This window comes from Chenopodium quinoa, unplaced genomic scaffold, assembly GCF_001683475.1.
Source record: "Chenopodium quinoa cultivar QQ74 unplaced genomic scaffold, ASM168347v1, whole genome shotgun sequence".
Lineage (NCBI taxonomy): Eukaryota > Viridiplantae > Streptophyta > Magnoliopsida > Caryophyllales > Amaranthaceae > Chenopodium > Chenopodium quinoa.
Genome location: NW_018744460.1, coordinates 2,566,072 through 2,587,933, shown reverse-complemented (window position 1 = coordinate 2,587,933; position 21,862 = coordinate 2,566,072). Strand labels below are relative to the sequence as shown.

Below are 21,862 nucleotides of genomic sequence, written 5' to 3'. Positions count from 1 at the left end.
GAGCCAAGACAGCATTCGTCACGAACGCTGGGGTATATAATTACAAAATGATGCCCTTCGGATTGAAAAATGCGGGGGCAACCTATCAAAGGCTGGTGGATCAAGTTTTTTGCCGATCAAAAGGGCCGAAACATGGAAGTCTATGTTGACGATTCAATCGTCAAAAGCAAAAAACTAGAGGACCATGTAAAGGACCTGGCTGAAACTTTCGCCACCTTGAGAAAGCATCAAATGAAGCTGAATCCGAAGAAGTGTGTCTTCGGCGTGAAGTCAGGGAAATTCCTGGGTTTCATGGTCAGCAAAAGGGGGATTGATGCCAATCCCTCTAAAGTCAAAGCGGCGCTCGACCTTCCTGAGCCGAAAACGAAGAGGGATGTTCAGCGGCTCACCGGAAGAATGGCAGCCCTTTCGAGGTTCATTTCCAGAGCTTCGGATAAGGGGTTACCCTTCTTCAAAGCCCTGAAACTCCCGAAAACAAAAGAGCTTGTTTGGGAGGAAGAGCAAAAAGACGCCTTTCAACAGCTTCGGGAGCATCTGGCTCAACTCCCAACGCTGGCTAGCCCAGTTGAAGGAGAAACTCTATACCTATATGTGGCCGTTAGCCCAGCCACCATCAGCGCAGTATTGCTGAGGGAAGAGAGTAAGAGTCAGCAACCGATTTATTTCGTCAATCATACACTGACGGATGCCGAGACCCGCTATCCTCTACTCGAGAAAGTTGCTTTCGCGGTAGTGGTAGCTGCTCGGAAGCTGAGGCCCTATTTTGATTGCCATCAGATAGTGGTCTTAACTGATCAGCCGTTGGAAAAAGTTCTTGGCAAGGTTGAAAAATCCGGTAGGCTAGCCAAGTGGGCTTTTGAGCTCACCGAATTCAGCATCAGCTACCGTCCGAGGGCTGCCATTAAGGCTCAAGCCCTGGCGGATTTATTGGCCGAATGCTCATACCAAGAAGTGCTGGACAGTAACAAGAAAGTCTGGACCGTGTTTACGGATGGGTCTTCCACCGAAAACGGTTCGGGGGCAGGAGTAGTGATAACTTCTCCCGAGGGCAAATCCTTTGAGTATGCACTAAAATTTTCTTTTAAGGCCTCGAACAATGAAGTCGAATATGAGGCAGCAATCGCCGGCCTACAATTATGCATCTCCTTGGAAGCCGATCATGTCTGCTTAAAAACAGACTCTCAGCTAGTTGCATATCAGATCATTGGCAGCTATGAGGCCAAAGAGCCCTCCATGATAGCTTATCTTGCCAAGATCAAATCAGTCATTGCAGAGCTGAAAACTTTTGAGGTTCAGCTGATCCCAAGGGGTCAGAATACTCAGGCCGATGCACTCTCCAAACTTGCTAGTTCATCTTTTACCGAGCTGAACAGGTCTGTATATGTAGAAGTGCGTCGAGTAAGAAGTGTCGACGAAGCACCTGAAGTGTGCTGCGCCGACCCAGAGCCTAGTTGGATGGAACCCATTTTAGCTTTTAAGCTTCGGGGAGAAACTCCTGAGGACAAAGCTTTGGCCTCCAAAATGAAGAGAACCAGCTCTAGGTTCATTGTCTTCAGGGGGGAACTTCTGAAAAAATCCTTCTCAGCCCCATTGCTGAAATGCGTGGGACCAACAGATGCAGATTATATCCTGCGGGAGATTCACCTCGGCATCTGTGGGAACCACATTGGGGGAAGAACCTTATCCCACAAGGCACTGAGGGCTGGATATTACTGGCCCACCATGATCGCAGATGCTAAGGAGCTGGTTCGGAAATGCGAAAAATGTCAAAAATATGCTCCAGTTATCCATCAGCCAGCAAGGGATCTTCAGCCGATCCTTAATCCACTCCCGTTTGCCCAATGGGGACTGGATATACTGGGACCATTTCCAGAGGCTGTGTACCAGAAAAAATGGCTGATAGTTGGTGTCGACTACTTCAGTAAATGGATCGAGGCCGAAGCAGCCTCGAACATTACAGAGCAAACTGTCAGAAAATTTATCTGGCAGAATATCATCACTCGCTTTGGCATCCCGAGAGTATTTGTCTTCGATCATGGGAGGCAATTTGATAACTTACCGCTGAAGCGATACACAGATCAGTTCGGCATCAAACTGGCATACTCAGCAGTATGCCACCCGCAAAGTAACGGACAAGCCGAAGCAGCAAATAAACAGATCTTAAATGCCCTCAAGAAGAGGGTGGAAGATCAAAAGTCCAAATGGCTAGAGGAGTTCCCTGGAACCCTTTGGTCCCTTCGGACAACTGAAAAAGAGGCAACGGGCCACTCACCTTTTGAATTGGTGTATGGTGCCGAAGCCGTCCTTCCAGTGGAAATTGGCTCTGAGAGCCTTCGAGTGCACCATTTCTCGACTGAGAATGAGCGACTGATGAGGGAATCTCTCGATTTCCTCGACGAAGTAAGAGACTCAGCTCGAGATAAAATGGCGGCCTATAAGCAGAGAGTCAGCAAATTTTATAACCGAAGGGTCAATGCAAGGCCTCTCAAAATTGGAGATCTTGTCCTTCGGAATGCTGCTGCAGTTCAGAAAGGCCGAATCCATGGGAAGCTCTCAGCTACATGGGAGGGACCTTATGAAATTTACGATGAGCTTCAGCCAGGGACATACCGACTTCGGCAGTTGGATGGAACTGAGTTGAAGAATCACTGGAACGCTGATGTACTGAAAAAATACCATGTGTAAACCCTTCGGGGCAGAACAATCTTTGTAAGTACATTTTGAACTAATAAAAGGCCTTGGAGCCGCCATTTATATAAATATTTACAACTTTTTATCCTTTCAAAATTTTCTTTGTTCTATCTACTCTTTAAGGGTTTTTTATTCAGCCTCGTCTGAAGCCTTCGCCTTCGGGTAACTGGGTTTCAGATTGCTGACAAAACTCGTCTTTTTAAAGAACACTGGTCTTTCAGCTGAAGTCAAACTTCAGTAAGACTTGTTCTCCAAAGACATGAGTCCATGGACAATTCTGGGATATTGCCTTAACTGAGCCTTGTATCCCAGAGAGCCATTATCCGAAACATTGCCTTAAGTTGGCCCTGTGTTTCGGGTATCCATTTTTCAAAGATAGACAGAAAATCAAGGATAACAGCCTTTTTAAATCAGCCTCGTCTGAAACCTTCGCCTTCGGGTAACTGGGTTTCAGATGGCTTAAAAAACTCAGTCTTTTTAAAGAACACTGGTCTTTCAGCTGAAATCAAACATCAGTAAGACCTGTTCTCCAAAGACATGAGTCCATGGACAATTCTGGGATATTGCCTTAACTGAGCCTTGTATCCCAGAGAGCCATTATCTGAAACATTGCCTTAAGTTGGCCCTGTGTTTCGGATATGCGTCTTCTTTAAGAACGCTGGTCTTTCAGCTGAAGTCAAACTTCAGTAAGACTTGTTCTAAGGAGGTTAGTCCCAGAAAGCTAATATCCCAAGCATTGCCTTCAGTTGGCCCTGTGTTTCGGATATCCAACTTTCAGACAGTCAATCTTCAGTAAGACTTGTATCCCAGAAGCATTGCCTTCAGTTGGCCCTGTGTTTCGGATACCCATTTTGAAGAAGTTCAGAAATTGCTTATTTAACTGAAGTCATACTTCAATTTCTGTGGGGGCAAGAAGCACTCAGTGCAACTATGTTCGGCAGAGTTGAAGAAAAGAAACAGTAAAGCATTCAAAAGTAAAGCAACTGAAGAAAAGAGCATTAGATTAATATTTCTCAAAAATTGAGCTACAAGTTCAATAATTCAGTATCGGCAGCCGCCCACAAGCGGAAAATAACAGCTGCCGAAATACGTACATAAGCAAAAAAATAAAACTGCTGTACGACAAGGCAAGCTGAAGCAAAAAAAAACAAGGCAAAAAAGCTCAGAAAGCGGCAAGTCTAAAGTTAAGCGCATGATGAACCGCAAGATTCTGAAGACGACTGCCCGAGTTCCTATGCTTCAGCCGGAGGATCAGACTGATCAGCGTTGAGTCCCATGGTGGCCTCAGCTCCAGCAGCAGAAGAAGCGGGCTTTGCACTTTGCCGAGCCTCCCTTTCCCTCTGCTCAGCTTCCAACTCCAGTCTTTCAGCTTCCTCTTCGGCTTCCTCAGCCTTAAGAATTTCAGCTTCAGCTGGAGTTGCATACTTCATGTGAGGGTCTTCGGGATTCTGGACCCACTCAGCACATTTAGACCAGTCCAGTTTCGGCTCAGCATGAAGGCAGACTCTTCGGCATACTCGGAATCCGTTTCTGAAACCCATCTCATATTCCTCTTGGGTATAAACACGGACCTTGAGTAAAGCCTCAGCATCAGCCAGCTTCTTCTGGGTCTCCTCCAAGTCTTCCTTGGATTTCTTCAGCTCATCAGCGACTTGGGAGGAGGAACCTCTCAGCTCATTCAGCTCTTGCTGAATTTGGAAAGCCTTTGTCTGGGCCTGGGCCACTTCAACTTTCTGGATCAGCAATTGATCCTCAGCCTTTTGGAATTTAGCTCTTTGAGCTTCAGCAGCAGCAGCAGCCTCTGAGAGTTGGACGTCTTTGGCCAGGAGCAATTCTTCAGCAGCCATTCGGCTGGCTTCAAGAGCCTCTAGACGCTGCTGCACTTCAGCTTGTGCAGCAGTTCCTTCTTGAATTCGGCTCTCAATAGCAGCCTTGAATTTGGAGACGTCCACTCCCATATGCTCCTGGAGGAATTTTTCCCCTTCCATCAGTGGGGGAAAAACCTCCATCTCCATAGCATCGCAGAAGGTTTTCAGAGCTTCGGCAGCTTTTTTACCGTACTCCTCAACCTCCTGCTGCTTCTCTTCAGCTGCTGCTTGCTTCAGCTTAGCAAGCTTAACTTCCTCTTCAGCCACCTTCTTTTCGTGCACAGCAGCGTCTACCCTATCTTGTAGGGTATCAATCAGCTCTACAGTGAGAGTCTGATTGTGCACGAACTGAAAACAGGAAGACAAAAAAAAAAAATAATAAATAAAAAAAAATATATATATGTAAAGAGCTGAATTTCGGAGGAAATGAAGGAAAATTACCTGCATCATCAGCAGTTGGTTAGACCTGGCTGGGTCAGGAACTGATCTACTGGATTCGCCCATCCCAGCAGTGGCCTTCAGCGACCAGATCCTTGCCCTGTCTACTTCGGACATGCCAGCAAAATTGCCGAAGTAGGCTGCAGCTCCTTCTCGGTTTTGACCCCATATGAGGTCCCAGATGTGATCTGGGATTGGAATTCGGGGGGCCGAGAAACCCATTTCTCCAGAATGCAGAGTCTGGAAAGAAGGGAAGGACGACGATGGAGCTTGATTAGCCTTGGTTGTCTCAGCATCGTCCTTCTCAGAGGAGTCAAGTACTATGACCTCCTCTTCTTCAGGGGTGAGGACGAAAGCCTCAACCTCTCTTGCGATATCTGCCGTGAAGCCTTCAGCACTTGACATCACGGCATCTTTATTTTCGTGCTCAGCAGCACTCTCCTTGATTTCTTCTTGGACCCCTCCCTTAGGTTCGGGAGTTCTCTGATCCACCTCCATCTCAGGAGGTGGCGGAGGGGTCTTTTGAGGAGATTGGGGTGTTGGCTGGGGAACCCTCGGCGATCCATTGCCTTCCTCAGGTTCCCTTATTGCGACGCCGATGGTCATCGGCCTCTGCTGAAAGTCATGAGGGCCGATGATGGCCATCCTTCGGCGCCTTTTCAGAAGAGGCTGCTCGTCCATATCTGAGTCTGAAGACTCTTGTATTTGATCTTCGGGACGAACAGGAGCTTTGCCTTCTCTGTGTCTGTTACTCTCTTCAGACTGTAACAGACAGGGGGGAAGAAGAGTGAATAAAAAAAAAAAAAAAAAAAAAAAAAATGAAAATGAAAATGAAAAGAAAAAAGTTGTCTGAAGCTCACCGAGGTTTTCAGCAAAGCCTCGTCTTCTTCAGCTGCTCTAGCTGCAGCTTCGGCCTCAGCAGCTCTGGAGGACCCTTCTCCTCCTTCGCAAGCCTCAAGTACCCGTGCAACCTCTTCGGCTGTGCGGGCAGCTTCAGCTTCTTCGTTCAGCAGCTGAAACCAAGGGTCTCTCTTCTTCCACCAAGGCTTCTGCTTCTGATACAGAGCAACAGCCTCAATTTGGAAGTGGGAAGAATCCAGATGAACTTCCCTATGCCTCGGCTCAGTGATAGACGGGGCCCGTTCAGTTACAACTCGCTCTCGGTTAACACCAAGACGAGCGTAGTTAATACCAACGTTGGTCTCGTCCCGCTCTGAAAAAAGGGAAAGGGAAAAAGTTTAGCTCAGATATGTTGGCACAGCATAAAAAAGCAAAGCGAGAGAAGAAAAAGAGGTAGTTAAAAGCCTCGGCCCCAGCCGAAGAAGCTTACCATCCTTAAACTTTCGGCTGAGGCCAACAGCTGCTAGCATATTCTCTTGGAAAACGTAATGCGTATCGGGGAGCCAAGTCTCCGGGATATGCTGCATTCGACCACTCCCCCCCGGGTTCGGCAGCTTGCCGAAGATATGTTGCTGATCCAGGTTCGGATCCGCCCCGTTATCTGCGGGGGGACCTAGACTTCCCATTTCGGGATCAGGCTCAGCTAAGTACCGGGGAGCGCTGAAGACGCAAGGGTGGCCCGGATCTATGGGTGCCCTAACCCAAATCCATTGACCTCTCCAGTCCTTGTCTGAAGAGTCATTTGGCCACATGGTCAAGTATTGGGGCCGGGACTCAATCCGATACCACCCAGAACCATGGCTTCCGTGCCCACTCTGAATATTTGGCACTAGCCGATGGAGCTTTCTGAAGCAGTGCAGGTTCGGCACGTATTTGAAGAACTTGCAGACCCATAAGTATGTCATCACCCTTCGGATGCTGGTGGGGGTTAGCTGACATAGGGAAATGTTGTAATGGATCAGCAAGTCTCGGACGAAAACGTCCAAAGGGAACCTCAGCCCATACTGAAGCTGTCTCGTGTACACCCCCACATACCCCGGGGGTGGACGATGGATTCTATCGGATGCTGAGGGCATTCGGCACCAATATCCATCAGCTTCAAAAATGCCGTAGTGCAACTCAATTTGCTCAGCAAATCGATATTGATCGGCGTTCTCTACCCACCATGAGTAGGGGCGGTTCTTTATCATGGCCGAAGCGACTTCGGCATTCTCCCACTCTGAAAACCCAGGGAGGATATCCCAAAGGACAGCGGGAATTTCATCGTCCCGTCCAGAAGCACTCGGCTCATCCGTTCTTTGAGGAGGAGCCGAGGAAAGGGGAGTCGCCCTAATCCCTTCAGCAGGGTCAGACTCCGGCCTTTGACCATTCCAGGTCCCAATCCTATTCCTAGGATCGGGAATCGGCCTTGCTCTTCTTGGAGCACGGGCTCTACCTCTAACTCCTCTTGCCATGGATTATTTCGAAGAGAAAAGTCGAAAGAAAAGGGGAAGGAGTTCGAATTCGAAGAAAAATAAACTGAAATCAAAGGAATTTACCTTAATCTGAAGCGAAAGTTGCCGATTTACGAGTTCGTAGTGGCAAGTCTCAGTTTCTAAGCTCAATGCTCGGGGGAATTTGCGAAGTTTTGATGCGGGTTCTTGGTTTCTCTCTCGAAGAATTCTGGGTTTGTGTTGGTGAATAAGTGAGGAGAATGACGCGCCTCTGTTTATATCTCCAGGTACGGGATACGAAGAGTCTGTGCTTTAATTTCTCTTAAGTACCCACTAAGTAACCATTAAACACATGTCTTGTGATTAAACTGCCCATTATCCGTCCAACTTCCGCAAATCATTAACCGTTGTTATCTCATTAATTACGGTTTAAATTCAAATTTTTGGATCAATTAAATCATTTACTTCCCTCCTTTTCTGAGTTAAATCAAACCCGACCCGTCATTCTTCCAAATCGGGTCTGGGGGGCAAGTTGTTTGGGTCCAATTTAGTCAAAGTTGGGTCTGAGCACTAAATGATCCAATTAAAAGCCCAAGGTCAAGGTTCAACTCTCCAATTGCTCAAAAGTCAAAAGTCAGCCCACAAAGTAAGCCAATTGGGCTAAAGCCCAACCTCTCCAAGTATGATGAGGTATAAAAGCCATCATATTAACACATTCAAAGGGACATCACATATGATCATTGACATTCCAATTCATATGCTCATTCTTGCATTCAGAAATATTCCACAAAAGCCTCAAGCTACAAACTCTCTTGCATAGTGTCTTCCTTCTACACATTGTACTGACTTTAGCATCGGAGGGGCCTTCCTCGGAAACACCCCCGAGGCTAGTTTACGTGTGTTCACTGTGCAGGAAACCTTCGGCCCAACACAACTTGGATCGAATCCAGTCTTCTCCATTTCAGTGGACCTTCGGCAAGGTCCCATTGTTTTCAACCGAAACAGTTATCATCTCTCACATTTTACCATCTACAAGCAAATAATAAACAACAAGTTGATCAATGCTCATTCATCATCCCAACAGATTATTTTGAATTTAAGTCCGACTTATACAAGATTTTGCTAATTGCAAATAAATTTCCAGAAATTAGCCATGGAAAGCATTAGATAACAACCATTGTATAACAACATTTGATACAGATGACATTATGAATCACCTAAGTTAATATAATCAACTCTGATTATGGATAAACGAAGCGATCCGTCGACGAATAGCAACAGCCTCAAGATCCATATGATCAGAGTAATGAAAACAATGCTCCTTATCTTTGTTCTCCATAATCTCCACCTTCCCTTTCCACCCACTCTTGATCAATTCATCGGCGTACATCTTTCCGACACCGTATAATCCATCCTTCTCAGCCAGCAACACAAACACCCTTTCACACCCGATTCGAGCTAGATCCTCTACAGCAGGTTTCATCCTAGGATCTCTAGGACCTAAATTTGTAGGACACATGAACATCCACATTTTATCATCTTCTCCTAAATAAGGATGAATTAATATCATCCCTTCAACCTTTGCATCCCCTGGTAGTCCTATCGATCCTACCTTAGCTAATAATGTGTGACATATGTTTCCTCCTGCTGAATCTCCGCTGACTAAGATACGGCGGAGATCAGCGTGATCTTTGATCCATGGTTCGGGTCCTGAGCCTTTACTGTGGGACGCCACCCACTGGAGTGCAGCCCAGGAATCTTCGTAACACGCGGGGATAGGGCGTGTAGGGAAGAGTCCGTAATCAACTGAGACAACCATGGCGTTGGCTTCTGCAGCGATCTGGGAGCCAAATCGCGTGTACTCCTCCGAGAAGGCGGATTGCATGCAGAAGCCACCGCCATGGATGTATAACACGACAGGGAGTTTGTGTGTGATGCACGCGTTGGTGGAGGTGTAAGATGAAGGGAGGAAGATTCTGACAGAGACATCAGCTGAGATTTGAACGTCTTTGATTACGGCGCCGGCTGTTGAGCCGAAGGAAGGAGGGACTTTGACTTTGTGAGAAGGGGACATAAGACATGGATACGACCGTCTTTCAGAACATTGAAGAAGAGAAACTTTTGGGCAATGTCTGATTCAGAGTAGTTCCAATCAGGTTCAGATTCGAATGTGTTGATGTTAGAAGACATGATTTGTCTGCTAGAAAAGTGGTTGTTTTGGGTGATTTTAGCGAGGAAAGAAAATTTGTGTAAAATTGGGGATACAATTAAAGGGGTAGAATGAATTGTTGGTTTTTTAGGGGAAATGAGGAATGTATGATTGTTTGATTTTTTTGTTATGACTGTTGATAATCGTGGACCTTTTCTTATCCAGACATGGTTGCTGAAATTTCTAGATGTCGACGAGGCGACAGCAAATGCAGTATAGACCACATTAGACATTGTTACTGAAATTTCTAAATGTCGTGTCGACCTTAAATTGTGAAGTACGGTAGATGTTAATGAATTCGGGACGGCTACGATTAATGTCACATGTTTTTATTACACATCTGTTACTTTAAAGTCCTACCTATTCACATAAATCCTTGAATAATGAATTCCCTTTACACCCAATTATCAAAGAAATTGCTCAATGACTAGACTAGTATAGTTTATACTCCGTAGAAGATTAGACTAGTAAGTCCTTTTTTTCGGAGCATATCAGTGCTCGTGTATACACTGTTATAGGTGAAGGTGTAATGTAATTTTGTATGAACTATACCAGTGAATATGTATCATCTAAACCGAGCAGCTTCAGATAACAAAGGTTTTGACAGCATTACTGGCTTTGTTATCTGTGATCCACAAGTAGTGACAATCAAAACCGAGCACGAGGCTTCAGAACTGGAATAGATAACAGAAGCCGAACATGAGGCTTTAGACCTGGGATAGATAACAGAAGCAAATCTCCTCATCAACAGCTACTGGTTTACTGTTTATTTAATTCGGAGTACTTTTCTTCTTATTACATCTTAAAACTGACAGAAAGGTTCTTACCAAAACAAGCCATGATGATGCAATGGAAAAGGCTATCTATCCGATTTAGTGATAATGGCAGGAACTCAAACTCAGTTTCCAAATTAGCACCGTCTCTCTGCCTCTCTTTAAGGTGAAGAATAAGTCGATCCTGATTCCTGAATGAAAGAGGTCAATTTACATGCATCCTCACAATGCCACATTCAGTCCTGCAGCAGTGCACCTGCACTTTTCTGATCTTCATCGAACTGTTTTTTCAACAGTTAGCTCCTTCATGCAAACATACCTGTTGCAGAAAACTTAAATACAATGGCATGTTCTACAACAATTAAAGCACCATTTGTGCAATGAATAAGTTAAGCAAGCATAATAATAATATTGGGAATCATTATTTAAAAATGAAGACATCATGCCACCAAGTCTGCAGTTGCTTAAATTATCAAAAATGTTAAAACTCAGAGTGTTTTAAATCAGTAGAGCTGAACATACATCTAATTCACCATCTCAATTTACATAAATACAGCTTTACATACACTAGACAATAGGAATACAGGTAACGAAAGTCTATCCTACACCCAGCAAAGTGCAAGCTTTGAGTCAATCACTGCTTCTCAACTGAATTAAATGACAATAAAATGTATACAATCCAGCATCAGTGAAAGTGAGAGTGCTAAGAACAGAGGGGCAACATCATATGTGCAAGCGGCTCTGGTTAAGAAAACCATCATTTTTCTTCTCTCGCATTTTCATTCTGCAAGTATTTCTGAACACCATATACAACTGTTCCAGCAACAAACAAGAACACTGTGGGAGTGAATGATGGGTACAGAAACTTTACAAGGAACTTATCCCACTCTTCTGGAAGAAATCCTGTTGATACAAAAGAAAAAAGGTCACTAACAGAAGAAGCAACAACTTTTGAGCCGACAAGACAGTATTGTGGCTAAGATTTTCTTAAAATGTGAAAAATCAGATCATTGTTATAATTATTAAGCAGTAATAACACTGGTTAAAATGTAGTGGAGAGCAGTCAAAAATTAAAGCTGTCAATCTCAGAACATCCCCATCAAGCAAAATGCTTAAAGGAGAGTATCATAAAGATGGATTTTTGTTCAAGCTAACAGCTAAGGGTGGAATAAGGTCTTGATCGAGGGGATCAACCATTATTACAACTCAGGCAGGCTTGACCCTAAGGAGGAAAGCACGTTGGGTGTTGGTTGATCTTTGAAGCAGCTTTCAAATGACATATAAACTACAACATTTGACTAGCTTCCTGCAATCAAACATAGGAAACCAGGCTGCTAATTGATGCATAGATTGCATAAAGTTCCTACCTAATGGCCTTGACATCCTGCACAATATTAAAATGCTTTGAGACTTAGAATCATCTATCTCAAGATTCCCAATCCCTCATATACTCACACTTACATCTCTCATGGTAGGACAGTTCTCATCATCTCTAAGCAAAATACATTACCAGCCATATTAAGAGGAATCTCTGCCATCAAAGCATTACCGAAAACCAAAGCAATGCTGATGGTACAAATGCAAATACTCCTTACACACAGCTCAAAGTTTGACAAACTTGATGGTGTCAATCACGCTATACTCCGTAAGATAAACTGAGGTTTCCTGTTTCCCAATAATCGCCAAAGCAGCTAGGAGCAGTGTATGGATTTGTGTTCACAAAAGGCAGATTCTTTCTACTCTTTCATCAGTATCTATACTTACCAACAAGTGTACAAATGTTCTCTTCATTTTTGCTAATTTTTTGTATTTACAACATTGATAAACTAAATACAATTATCTTTGCTAATGAGATAGAGTTTTCCAGGTTCACCTATGTTACTTTGCTAGTCCCCACAATCCATGTACCCCATTCCACTTGCATTTCAAATCTTAATTCTTTTTTTAACAAAAATCTTGATTTAATAACTATGATACAAAAGGTCATGCTCCAATCTTTATGACACTAATTACCAGAAACAATTAAACTAGGCGCTGAACTGGGTTACTACAACATAGAACCTAATCATGTTCCTCCAACAAAATCCTAATTGCTGGCGCCGGGCTGGTTAGGAAGGTTAAATTTTATGCAATCTCTACACACAATTTTATAGACCTCTAATTTAAAAGACCAACTCACTAAAATTCTTAAATTTCACCCAAAGAAAATTCATCAAAGTTTCAAACTTGATATTCACATACTTCACCCTTCTACATACAATTTCTAAAAATACAGAGCAATTACTATAAATACAATAATCAATTACTTAAATTAAATTGACCATATGATAAATTAACCAAGTGCATAAAATGAATTAATAATTAGATAAGCAATATACCTGAGGCAGCAAGAACAATGCCCTCAACAAGAATAACACAACCAAGGCCCAACCAAGTAAGCAAAAAAGCTCTTTCATTCACACCTTGTTGATTATCTTCCTCACCCACATTGTTTTTACCCAAAAAAGCTGGTTTTTCCACTGGATTACGCCGTATAATTGAAGCTCTCTCTCTCCTCCCTTTCTTCTTCCCAGTTGATGATGATGGTTTGGGTAATTGGGTCGACCCGAATCCTTGCCCGGTTGAAGAAATGGGTTTTTTATCAGAAGATTGCTCAATTGGGTTATTATTAATGGTGGGTTTTGAAGATTGAGATTCTGAAGATGATGAATCTAGACAAAAGATGGTGAATTTGGGTTTGGTGGGAAGAGTATTGAATAGTAAGAGATGAGGTTTATTGGTGAAGGAAGAGGATTGAAGGGAAAGCAGTGCCATTTTTTTTAGCTATCGCTTCGTATTTGTTTGGTATTTTTACAATTCTTCTCAGATTTTTGGTTTATTTTGATTTGATCCATATTTTCTCGGAATTGGGTCATTTTCCCTCTTTTTTCTATCCATTTTAATTGCGGCTATTTCACCAAATACCACTAGGCAATTGCAAAAAATCACCAAATGTCATGGACCTTTTCAAAATTCACCAAATGCCACCGAGTTTTAAGAAAATTCACCGAGTGTCATTAATGACTGACAGCTGTTAATTGACCGTTAGTTGACCCCACCACTTGTCATGTGTCACCTTCTGATTGGTCCGTTTTTAAAAATAACAAAAAATTAAAAGAAAAACAACAAAAAAATTTAAAAAAAAAAAGAACTTAGAGTTGGCCAGCCACCACCTCCTCCCTGCCGTCGAGCCCCCTGCCCACCCCAAAACCCTAGTCGCCGCCACCCCCTGCAACCAGGGCTAGCACCGGAAGGCGCGCCGGCCGCCGACGACCCCTCCCCTATCCCGTCGCGACCCCCTAACCCGCAAAACCCCACCTCCCTTCCTCCACCACCCCGAAACCCCACCCCCCTTCCTCTCCCTCTTTGTTAGTTCACAACCATCGCAGCGAACTTACCACACCAACTCCCAACACCAACCACTGCATCTCAAAAGCCACCAGCAGCAACTCCAATCACCACCAATTTTTGTGAAGAACCCTAAAGAAATTAAATTGGGGTTTTTTGTTTGGTGAAGCAATTCACAAAATTGTTTGCTCTAATTGATTATATGTTGAATTGTGAACATTTTGGTACAAGTTTAATAAAATTTGGTGAAGAAATGATGTTCCTCAAGCTTTCATGCGTGAGCTTCAATGGAGCTTCAATGGCGTTTTACCAGAAACTCCAAAATCCCGACCACCGCCACCACCACAAACTCCACCAGCGAAATCCCAAAACCCCGACCACCACCAGAAACCCCGCAAATCCACCACCACCAGAAACTCCACCAGCAAAACTCTGTAACCCCGACCACTAGAAACGACCACCACTAGAAACTCCGAAATCCACCAGTGAAATCCCCAAACCTCGACCACCAGCACCACAATGCGAAACCACTAGCAAAATCCCGAAACCTCCACCACCAGCGAAATCCACCACGAAAACGCGAAACCGTACCAGCGAAATCCACTTGCACCACAACGAGAAATCGTACCACCGAAATCCACTAGCTTTAGATTGTTGATTATTGTTCGTGTTTGGTTTCACGAGATTTCATAGGTGGTGGGTGGCTGGGTTCGGGAACTGCCGGCGGCTGGGCTGGTGGCTGGGGTTTGGGATTCAGTTTTTTTTTTTTATAATTATTTTTAAAAAAAACAAACCAATCATAAGGTGACATGTGGCAAGTGGTGGGGTCAACTAACGGCTGTTAGTCATTAGTGGCACTCGGTGAATTTTTTTAAAACTCGATGGCATTTGGTGAATTTTGAAAAGGTTCATGGCATTTGGTGAATTTTGCAATTGCTCAGTGGCATTTGGTGAAATAGCCGTTTTAATTATCCTTGAAATTAGAAACAAAAAAACTTGAAGAGTGTACACTACTCCCAAATCCCAATAAGGTTCGACTAATACATACGAAGGACTTTTGCATTATTCACGATGTTTCACATTATCGTGTGTATAATTTTTTTCCGATATTCACATATAACATTGGCTTGAACAACACAAATTATTGCTTAGGTGCGTTCAATAGCACAAACTTTAAGTGCAGTAACGAATTCTAGGGTTGGTGCAATAAATGACATAAATAATTTCTAATAACATATTCCATCGGATTCCGACCATTTTGTGCTCCACTTAAAGTGAGGTAATGAGGATTCCACCTAAAGTTCGTGCTATTGAGCGCATCCAAATAAAAGTTTGTGCTATTTTAGCCACTTTTGCCTACAATTTAATGCTTATTGAAATTTAAAAGGGTGTAATACCACATAAATTTTCACGAATAATCTACATAATCTATAATGAATTTGCACAACCATCTCATTTTATCAATCATTTCTTCGGAAAACCAGTCGAGATGGTGAATTTAAATTTGAGAATTGTGACTTATCATACACAAACCCTCATTATTAATTACTCCGAATTAGGTCAATAGTTCATTTGACTATCGGTGATATGAGTTCTTTTTTTTAAAAAAAAAACAAGGAATATGGGCCTTTTATTTTCTCCTCCACAATAATCTCTCGTTTGTCCTAAAAAAACAAAAATGTGATTATAATGACATGGTTAAAATCTTCATGAATCCTTTAGTTTCTCTCTCCTCCCCCATAAATGGCGTTTCTCACTCAACTCCGCTCTCTCTCTTTACCCTCCACTTTCCTTCCCAAACCACCTTCTTTCAATTGCAGCTTTTCTCTCTCCTCGAAGACGAAGACCAAGCCACAACTTGCAGCTCAAACCAACAACAATGGCGGCGCTGCTGTTGTCTGGTTCAAGCATGACCTTCGAATCGACGATCATCCCGGCATTGTTTCCGCTGCTTCCAACTACTCCAATGTTGTCCCTATTTACGTCTTCGATCCTCGTATTTTATCCCGTTAAGTCTATTTCTCTCTCTTTTCTACTTGATTTTTTATTTCTTTGAAAAATTTCGTAGAAATTATCTGAATTAACGATTTTAACAATCGGTGAATTGGGTTTAATTTGTTGATTGATGAGCTGCTTTGATTAATGATATGCTTAGTGTTCAATTTTGTATTTGAAATTCATTAATGTGTGTAGTTTGTTGTTTTAGTTGTATTTAGGAGGGAAATGAAGAATTAGGCATTGTTTCAATTTTGTATTTGAAATTTATTTGTATTTGTAATTTGTTACTGTAGTTGCGTTTAGGAGGAAAATGAAGAATTAACAATTGCTTCAATTTTGTATTTAAAATTCATTAATGTGTGTAATTTGTTACTATAGTTGTATTTAGAAGGGAAATGAAGAATTAGGAATTGGTTCAATTTAGTATTTGAAGTTCATTAATGTATGTAGTTTGTTATTTTAGTTGTACTTAGGAGGGAAATGAAGTATTAGGAATTGGTTCTTTAGGGCTTTTTTTTCATGGTATTAGTTGAGTATGTAGATTTGCATGCCTGTAAATGTTGTGAATTAAAATTGTGTTTGAAGAGTGGCTTACACAATGTACTTTTGTTTATTGTCAATTTGTCTGAGTTATCCTTCCGCGAGGGCTATGATAGTCTAGTCTTCCTTGTATCGGTCCAATATATTAAATGGCACAAACCTTAGAATGACAACGTGGGCCTTCTTTGTTCACAATGTTCTGTGTGATTCTCACACTTCTTAGCTTAGTTTAATTTAATTTGCTAAATTCAAGTGAAATGAGTTTGGATTTTGTGGCGTTTGAAGAACAAGCCTCATTAGAGATATGGTCATGTAGAGTATGGACCCCATTGCTTCATTAGGCGTTAAAGCTAAAAAGATGTTTTCGATGGCAGTCATTCTCACAGCTATAGTTACAATAGAGCAGAACTGCAATAGACTTTAGGGTTGTACTTTTCTTTTCTTTTTAGTTTTTACACTATCCTTTGGTTTGGACTGAATGACCGATAAAGTAAATTTCCAGTAACAAGGAATATTGAGAGGTGGGTATTTTGTTATCACCGCAGGTATTGCAGCTATTCTCTGTTCCATGTTATCTAAATAGTCATTCCTCAAAGCGTTAGCAAATGTGGACTGCCTTATGCATGTGTTTATTGTGACCATATGTATATTGCGAGGCTTATTTGTAGTGACTGTATATGGGTACTGCAGGTTTTCCTGATGAAATGGTAGAACTTCTTCTTCTTGCTGTAGAAGACTTAAGGAGGTCACTTAAGGAGCATGGTTCCAATTTGATGATCAGATCTGGGAATGTGGAAAGCATCTTAAGTGAACTAGTAAAAGAGGTTGTTACACATTAGGTATACTTAATGTGATAGTTAATAGTCAGTTTGTGAGAACATTGAGCATTCATAGTTTCACTTTGTTAATTTTACAAATGAGGACTTAAACAGATTAAAGCAACCGTATTATTTGCGGAAGAAGAGGTAGAATATGATATGCGTTCTTTGGTTGCTACTGTTGATGATTCCCTAGCAACAGATCCTGTTCTAGATTGGAATCCAAAGATTGAAGTGTGGAGGACGTCTTTTTATGATGCTAAGGTGATAGTGATTGTCTCATTCTCATCTTAGTGATTACATTGGTTTCATTACTTTCATGTATGCTTGACAAACATTGTGCTCACTAATAAACATGTAGAGCTTGGATGACTTACCTGCATTCTTTGGAGATGTGAAGAAACCTCAACACAATGATGTTTCATTGCTTGGTATTCCAAGATTTCATGGATGCTTTATGGAGTTGGATTGGGGTGAGCTATCTTGTCCTATTATTAAACCTTGCCTCTTTATCAGTTGAAGCGTGAATCTTTTATTCTAGCATTCCTACCCTATGCCGAATTTGTCATCAATAATGTCAATGGACTCATATCAGGTCATCTTCCCACTATCGATGATGTGTGTACATTCATGGACTATCATACAAATAAAGAAAAAGAACAATGGAATTCCATCAAATACACTTCAGCGGAAGCTGTATTGAGAATGGATCACATGAAGCTGCTAAAATCTGGCAGCCCTGTGCCCGGGGAATCTAGGGTATCACAATTAGGGAGCAGCAGTCAAATTTCCAATGAAACTCAAAGAAAGAGGCTGAAAAACTCTGTTTTTGGTACTAGTAAAGGAAACATAGTTGCTGGCGGAACAGAAACTGTATTGAATGCATTGGCTGGGTATTTGAGATATCTGGAAGGAACAGCACGAGATGACTGGCAAGAGTAAGTTCTATTGTGAATTTGTGATGATCTTTTCTTTAGCTCGTTTTGGCTTGAGTTCCCTTGCACTTTATCCAATACTTTATTGACATAAAACAAATAATTTAAGACAAATGATTTCATAGAAATTTTGATGGATAAACTTTTCTTGCTGAATTTTTTAGATTTATGAATATTTGATACTGTCCTGAAATTTTGTAGAAGGCATTGCAGGTACAAATTCGTAAAACCATGTTATTATTGTTTAGGAACATATGTTGGGACAACTCAATAGAAGAAGTGGATATATTTGTATGGGACCAAAAGAGTACTTGCTTGGTTAACGCTCAACACTGACTAATTTGCCTTCGCATTCATGAATAGATTGCAACATTCAGATTCGTCTTTTGTGCTGCAAATTTTCAAAGGTGCAGATAGTGAAGATATCATGATATAGATAAAGGGTAGTAGAATTTTTAAGGTGTTAGACTTGAGCATTTCTGTTTCTAATTTCTATTGCTGTTCCAATATCTGCATGAAATGTACTTGTTAATCCCAGTAGAAAAATTATAGTATGTGGCTTGTCCTCTGTAATTATTGCTAAACCAAGACTTTTTAAGTCACTCCAGTGTAAATTAATCTCCCATTTAGTTTATAATTCCTATCCTGATGTGGTTTCAGGATTCACCTAAGGTTGAGGGAGACTGAAATCCGAACTGGAGCTTCATTTGGAGCTCTTTTTGGATCTGCTTTGCAGCTTGGCACCATATCCCGTAGGAGAGTATATTATGAAGCAATAAGATATGAGAAAGAACGAAATGCTGGGTTTTTATCTCCATTTGGGTATTCTACGACAACAGTTCCTGCTGCCATTGATGCAGTATGCTCAATAGAGGTATGAGGAATGATAACTTGACTGAAAGCTGTCTTTTTTTTTTTTGTTATTATTAATTTTATTTTTGTTAAACAGACTTTGTTTTGCTAATTGGTGTCAGCTAATCCTTCTAAATATTTGTGGCAGTGGTATTGGCTTCTGAGTTTGAAAAGCTTATCTCGGAGGGAAGAACCGTACTCTAAGAGACTGTGGAGATGGAATGGGCACCTAATTCAGGTATAATTGGTAGGGAATGGGTGGGGGATGTATATTTCGCTTGTACCCTTTTCCCATCTACAGGGAAGTTGACTCTTGTTGGACCAACTTATCTTTATTCTAAGAAATCTAAAACTATTGTGTGGGCTTATGGAGGTTGATTAGTTGGAGCTCGAATAGGACATGTAGATGCTGCTATTGTCTTCAGATTTTTTTCTGAAAAGCATGCGTTCCTTTCTTCCACAATGATGTATCTTCTCTGTATTTTCATATCATGTTGTGTTCATTTAAAGCACGCTTGACTCTCTAACTCTCAAAACTAACCTTTACCAAAAGTTCATCCGCCTTTTTGAAATGATGTTACTGCTTCTGCTTGAGGAAATTTTGGTGCATTCACTCTGACTTAGAAGCTTTACGTAGGACTAGTGTTTTTATTTGATTTTGTTTGGGCAGTTTAATTTTCCTTGTCATTTTCAAATGTTAGACGTGAGCTTTGATGGGGGATATTCCTTAGATAGTCATCTGGTTTGTTGATTATAGTAGTTTCCGAATGTGATATTACAAGTCCAGTCGGTGATGTAAGTGTAGGACTCATCATTCATGTGACGCCTTTTTTTTTTATTTTGAGTTTTTTCAATAGATTAATTTTTTCTGGTTGAGTATCCGAATCTCTCCTGGCATAACTTTGAATCTCTGACAGCGTGGCCAAAATTGAATTATAGATTTTTGGCTACTAAACACTGTTGTGTTTTTAGTACACAGTTGTTGGTTGTGAAGGGCCTGCTGTTCTTCTTGTCCATGGATTTGGGGCTTTCTTTGAGCATTATCGTGACAACTTGAGTAATATAGCTGATGGTGGGAATCGAGTTTGGGCTCTTACTCTTTTAGGCTTTGGACGGTCTGAAAAGCCAAATATTGTTTACAGTGAGCTCATGTGGGCAGAATTATTGCGCGACTTCATTGTTGAGGTTGTGGGTGAGCAAGCACATCTTGTTGGAAACTCAATTGGTGGTAGGTTTCACCTTGCCTTTTCTTCAACAGACATTTGAATTTAGCTGCTCTGTTCTTAGGCTTATTTAGTTCACCTTTTTTCCATTTATTTCAAGAATAGATAAGTTTAGATTAGGGCTAATAAGTTCAGAGGATAAGTTCAAGAAAAAATAAGCTGAGATTAGGGTTTATAAGGGCTACCAAAGATCAATTTACCACTAAATGAAGTTCAGTGAGTTCTAAAAAGTTTAGATAAGTTCAGATATGCTCAAATAATGCAAACTTTTTGATTCTTTCAATCAACGGACAATTTAATTCCTAGCTCTGTTCTTATTTCCTTCAATACCTGTAGTAATCTATATTTTTTAAATGTCAGGATACTTTACTTCAATTGTTGGTGGTCTTTGGCCTTCATTGGTCAAATCTATTATTCTTATGAACACTGCTGGAGATGTTTTTCCAGGATATTCCTCTCTGCTATTCTTTAAGGTGAGGAATTTATGATCGATGATTGCTACTTGGGTAGCTTTTGGTGAAGTGCTCATGAAAACTGGATTTTGCACTAAGAACAACTTTTTTCCATCTGAATCCATTGTAGGAAAGACAAATTTCTGGGGCTGCTTGGTTGGGATCAAGAGCAATTCTGCAATACTTGAGATTTAGCATAAGAAGCCTCGTTAAAAATTGCTACCCTACTGTAAGTGGGCTCATTCACAGCTATGCTTGATAGCTGTAACTTGTTCTAGGTTTTTTACTATTTCATTTCTCTTTCTTTTTGTTATTAATAATTTGTATGTTATTTCAAATTTGAAGCGACCTGAAAGGGCTGATGACTGGCTCATCAAGGAAATGCTTAGAGCTGTATCCTCTTCTATTAATGAGATTTGGTTTTTCGTCACCGCCCTATTTCTGTTTTGCTTTATAGTTTCCTATGTTTCCAGCATTGTCAACCTTGATGTTTGCACAAGTCATATGATCCTGGCTCAGTAGAGGTTTTAGAGAGTGTATTCAGCTTCAATTTGTCCATTCCTCTTAATCATCTTTTAAGCAGATTAACGGGAAAGGTTTTAATTATACAGGTAATTCTAATTTTGTTTGCAATATTGATAATAATAATAATAATAATTGATAAAAGTTCTAGCTGTATATAATAAAAACTACTAGGCATTCAACTCATGTCTGATTGGTTTATTTATTTTCGTCAGGGAATGAAAGACCCAATAGCTGATCCTGGTTCCAAGCTTGCTATGTTCAGAGAGCACTGTGAAGGAATCATAATCAAGGAGCTTGATGCTGGTAATTACACCTTTTAAACCCCTGAATTAATTGCAATATGAAAGTCTGAATACATCAGTTGGATACTATAACCATGGTGTTGATACTGTAGGCCATTGCCCCCATGATGAGTGTCCAGATGAAGTCAATGCTATGATCTGTGGATGGATATCAGAGATTGAGAGCAAAATTCATTCTGAGAGCTTTGGTTCATCAATCAGCTCGCCATGCACATAACACAATTATGCTACCATAACCGTGTAAAAATTAAAGCCGGATAGCAAACACAATTATTTTGCCATTGGGTAATACCATTGATTTAATTGGAAAATTGTTAGAATGATTGTGTTTAGTAGCTCAAGCTTGTATTCTTTATTAGAAATGAAATATAAAAATAAAAAAAACTTTTTTGTAACAATTTTGTTCATCGAAAACCAGTGATCAAATAACTTAACCTAGTCATGATCAATAGGAAAATCAAAATACAGGTAAAAAAATTTAGGTTCTCTTCACTTTACAAAAATATTTTTAAGAAATA

General features: G+C 41.1%; 2 protein-coding genes and 1 pseudogene across 2 annotated transcripts; 1 reads left to right on the top strand and 2 right to left on the bottom strand.

Annotated features, from left to right (window-relative positions):
- Nucleotides 1-8,384: 8,384 nt before the first annotated feature.
- On the bottom strand, nucleotides 8,385-9,832 carry LOC110697263 (annotated as a pseudogene).
- A 923-nt stretch (nucleotides 9,833-10,755) lies between these two features.
- LOC110697261 (protein LOW PSII ACCUMULATION 2, chloroplastic-like) lies at nucleotides 10,756-13,682 on the bottom strand. The gene is made up of 2 exons (XM_021874627.1): nucleotides 12,691-13,682; nucleotides 10,756-11,215 (listed from the first exon to the last, which is right to left on the bottom strand). The coding sequence occupies exons 1-2, from the start codon at nucleotides 13,124-13,126 to the stop codon at nucleotides 11,070-11,072; spliced, it is 582 nt and encodes a 193-aa protein (XP_021730319.1). The 5' UTR covers nucleotides 13,127-13,682; the 3' UTR covers nucleotides 10,756-11,069.
- A 1,641-nt stretch (nucleotides 13,683-15,323) lies between these two features.
- Nucleotides 15,324-21,664, top strand: LOC110697260. Its single transcript, XM_021874626.1, has 14 exons — nucleotides 15,324-15,707; nucleotides 16,928-17,061; nucleotides 17,170-17,319; nucleotides 17,417-17,528; nucleotides 17,651-17,993; nucleotides 18,651-18,864; nucleotides 18,991-19,080; nucleotides 19,815-20,070; nucleotides 20,426-20,538; nucleotides 20,648-20,746; nucleotides 20,863-20,910; nucleotides 21,018-21,128; nucleotides 21,255-21,345; nucleotides 21,437-21,664. The coding sequence occupies exons 1-14, from the start codon at nucleotides 15,443-15,445 to the stop codon at nucleotides 21,559-21,561; spliced, it is 2,151 nt and encodes a 716-aa protein (XP_021730318.1). The 5' UTR covers nucleotides 15,324-15,442; the 3' UTR covers nucleotides 21,562-21,664.
- Nucleotides 21,665-21,862: the final 198 nt, after the last annotated feature.

Coding starts and splice junctions, on each gene's coding strand:
- LOC110697261 (XM_021874627.1), bottom strand. CDS start 13,126: ATGGCACTGCTTTCCCTTCAATCCTCTTCCTTCACCAATAAACCTCAT. Junction 11,216..12,690: donor CATTGTTCTTGCTGCCTCAG/GTATATTGCTTA, acceptor TTGTATCAACAG/GATTTCTTCCAGAAGAGTGG.
- LOC110697260 (XM_021874626.1), top strand. CDS start 15,443: ATGGCGTTTCTCACTCAACTCCGCTCTCTCTCTTTACCCTCCACTTTC. Junction 18,865..18,990: donor ATGCAGTATGCTCAATAGAG/GTATGAGGAATG, acceptor TATTTGTGGCAG/TGGTATTGGCTTCTGAGTTT. Junction 19,081..19,814: donor GGAATGGGCACCTAATTCAG/GTATAATTGGTA, acceptor TTGTGTTTTTAG/TACACAGTTGTTGGTTGTGA.